The sequence below is a fragment of the Sabethes cyaneus genome, chromosome 3 (genome assembly GCF_943734655.1).
Source record: "Sabethes cyaneus chromosome 3, idSabCyanKW18_F2, whole genome shotgun sequence".
Taxonomy (NCBI): Eukaryota; Metazoa; Arthropoda; class Insecta; order Diptera; family Culicidae; genus Sabethes; species Sabethes cyaneus.
In genome coordinates, this window is record NC_071355.1 from 203,049,495 (window position 1) to 203,052,687 (window position 3,193).

The following is a 3,193-nucleotide window of genomic DNA, read 5'->3' on the forward strand; positions in this document are numbered from 1 at the left end:
ACTCGCTCGACTTGGTGGTAATCTGATCCGGTTATAATAGCAGAATCACTTTCGTTTCGCGCTTCAACACCAACGCCCGAGTGAAGGAAGTTAGCGATTATGGCGTCTTCTGTCTGGTTCGCATCGCGTTTCGCGTTTCGCGCGATTCTCAATTGAGCAGAGCATGCAGAGCCTATCATCATGACCAGACCGGACCAGACACACACCAAAACTTGTTTTGCGAGCTCGTACAGTGACTTAGTGCGCGGCCAAACTAGGCGATACCTACATGTTCGGCGGATGTGTTTTATATGTACGTGCGATGGATAATTAAAGACTGACAAGAATTTTAATGGACGACGTGCACTCACAAGTATACAAGTGTGGGGGAACCAGGGTAGCAATTTTGCCTTAAATAGGAATGATTAATAGGACTGGCCATCCTACAAAAGCTGCTTGCGGTGATATTCTTTTAAAACAATTATATTTTATTATCAAGATACACTGCCTGAGTAGAAAACAAAAATGAAAACGAAAAGCACAATTCTAGCTTACACCTTCGAAGGTAGTCTGATGGAGACGGTCTTCGTTTCCAGATACAATTCCATGCCATCCTTGCCCATTTCACGTCCAATTCCGGACTGTTTGTACCCTCCGAACGGTGCTTGAACGTGAACGGCCAGATAGGTGTTAACCCAAACCGAACCAGCTTCGACGGCATTGCTGAACAGGATGGCATTGTTCAGGCTCTTTGTTACGATACCGGCAGCCAATCCGAAGCTGGTGGCGTTCGCCCTATCAATCACTTCATCCAGAGTTTTGAATTTGATGATGCTCTGCACCGGCCCGAAGATTTCCTCCTTAGCGATGGTCATGTCATCGGTGACATTCGAAAATACTGTTGGTTCGATAAAGTATCCTTCGGTACCGACTTGAACTCCACCAGTGACCAGGTTGGCTCCCTCCTTCTTGCCAATTTCGATATAACGCAAAATCTTTTTGAACTGGGTATCGTCAATTTGCGGTCCATGTTGAGTGTCTTGAGCGAACGGGCATCCGACCTTGCGGGACTTGGCCAGTTCAGCCGCCTTCTTCACAAATGCATCGTAAATTCCTTCCTGAACAAAAGTACGCGTTGCAGCGATACAACACTGGCCCATGTTTTCGAACACACCCGCGAAGGCAATTTGTGCTGCTTCATTGACTGAAAAGATAAGATTAGCTCAGTTGAATGTTATCACACTTTGAATGTGGAAAAGGCTCACCATCAACATCATCACAGATAACCAGCGGGCTTTTTCCTCCCAGTTCCAGCGAAACCTTTTTCAGAGTGCCAGCAGCACCGGCCATGATTTTCTTGCCAACTTCCACCGACCCAGTGAAAGCGACTTTTTTGATATCCGGATGAACGGTGATGGCATTTCCAGCGGTTGCTCCATACCCGGGAACCATATTGATTACACCGGCCGGGTAACCGGCTTCCTTGGCCAACGAGCACAGGTACAGTGCCGTCAATGGAGTCTGCTCTGCCGGTTTCATTACGATCGTACAACCGGTTGCTAGAGCCGGTCCCCATTTCCAGGCCAGCATCAGCATCGGATAGTTCCAGGGAATAATCTGTCCCACCACACCGACCGGTTCCTTTCTGGTGTAGGTCAAATGAGGTCCATCCGAGGGCAGAGTGTCTCCACTGATCTTATCGGCCCAGCCAGCAGCATATCGGAGAGAGGCGACCGACGCGTGCACATCGTAGACCGCGCTCGCGTACGGTTTGCCATTGTCCAGCGATTCCAAAGCGGCCAAGTATTCTAGGTTTTTCTCCATCAGGTCACACAGTTTGTGAAGCAGTTTTCCTCGAGCCGAGGCATCCATTTGGCGCCAGACCGATTTCCTCTCGAAGGCAGCCTTGGCGGCCGCGACCGCCAGATCGACATCGGCCTTATCGCCCTCGGCAACATCGGCGATTTTTTTACCGGTTGCCGGGTTTATCGTGGGGAACGTTTTTCCACTGACGGCATTTACGAACTCGTTGTTAATGAAGATTTGTGTGAATTTAACCTGCGGTTGTGGGATGGCCATTTTGCACAATTAAAAAGCACTTAACAAACAAGCGGCAACAAAAAAAAACGAAGCGAAAATCAAGCACAATAACACGTCTAACCGCGACAAAATCGGTTTCAAGACTGCTTTGTACTGCTGGAGCGTCGACTGCTTAGTATGTGGCGATGAACGAAAAAACGAAAAAAAACTCTTCTTCTGACATCGGTGTTGAATATTTATAGAACCGGCCGCCACGCCAACCGGCTGGTTTATCAGTGATTGTGTTCGTTTTGTTTGTTCTTTACAACAGCTGGGCTGGGGTTCAAATAATAATAATTTTTTTCTGGAACAGAATAGAAGAAAAGTTCTGATTAGTAAAGTAAAGATTAATGCAAGGTCAATATCACTTAAAATTACAGTTTTATTTTTTAAAAGTATTACCATGGTGTGTTCAAAATGTCTAAGAAGATAAAAATATCAATTTTTAATGTAGTTTTTTAATACAATTCTTGCACTTTAAAAAAATTTCCTCCAAAAATTTTTTTTTTTTTCATAATGTTATCCCGTTCACACACTTTAACAGATAAGTGAATTTAATAAATCAATTTTGACGGGTTTTCGGACAAGCGTGTAAATACTCTTTTTTATTTTTTTGTATTCACATAATAAATTATGCCATTAGACTGTAGTAGATTGCAAACTGATGATGTTGAAATTTCAAAGAATTCAAAGCCTCCGCTTATTATAACCAAGGTTAGCGTGACTAATAATGTTAGCTAAACATTTACAGTCACAGCCGGTTTTTGAAGTTCTTTTTGTTACGTCTAATTAGAGTTGGTTATTCAGTAATTAAATATTAGTTATTTAACTATAACGGATTCTAATAAATTGAATTAACAGTTTACCAGGAACATTTGTAATATTTGGTTCTAGTTATTTTCCAAAAAAAAAAGTTAAAAGCACGTGAAATATCCACTACTGAAGCTGAAGCCACGGCTGAAGCACTTTATTTCGTTTGCTCAAAATAGCTGCCCATGGCACAGAACCGCACAAACATTAGAAAACACGCTGTAATCTCGCAATGCATCCCAATGCAAGGTGACTAGGAGAGGTAAGAAAAAACAATGACAGTGCAAATTTAATCGCCCTCTTCTTCAAATTGTTGACATGTTAT

General features: G+C 43.4%; 1 protein-coding gene across 1 annotated transcript; it reads right to left on the bottom strand.

The window, feature by feature from the left end:
* Positions 1 to 478: 478 nt before the first annotated feature.
* Positions 479 to 2,171, bottom strand: LOC128741493 (aldehyde dehydrogenase, mitochondrial-like). Its single transcript, XM_053837359.1, has 2 exons — positions 1,245 to 2,171; positions 479 to 1,183 (listed from the first exon to the last, which is right to left on the bottom strand). The coding sequence occupies exons 1-2, from the start codon at positions 2,056 to 2,058 to the stop codon at positions 531 to 533; spliced, it is 1,467 nt and encodes a 488-aa protein (XP_053693334.1). The 5' UTR covers positions 2,059 to 2,171; the 3' UTR covers positions 479 to 530.
* Positions 2,172 to 3,193: the final 1,022 nt, after the last annotated feature.

Excerpts from the sequence above, each read along its gene's own strand:
- LOC128741493 (XM_053837359.1), bottom strand. The coding sequence starts at position 2,058 with ATGGCCATCCCACAACCGCAGGTTAAATTCACACAAATCTTCATTAAC. Across the intron at positions 1,184-1,244 it reads TATCTGTGATGATGTTGATG|TCAATGAAGCAGCACAAATT; the intron begins GTGAGCCTTTTC and ends TTATCTTTTCAG.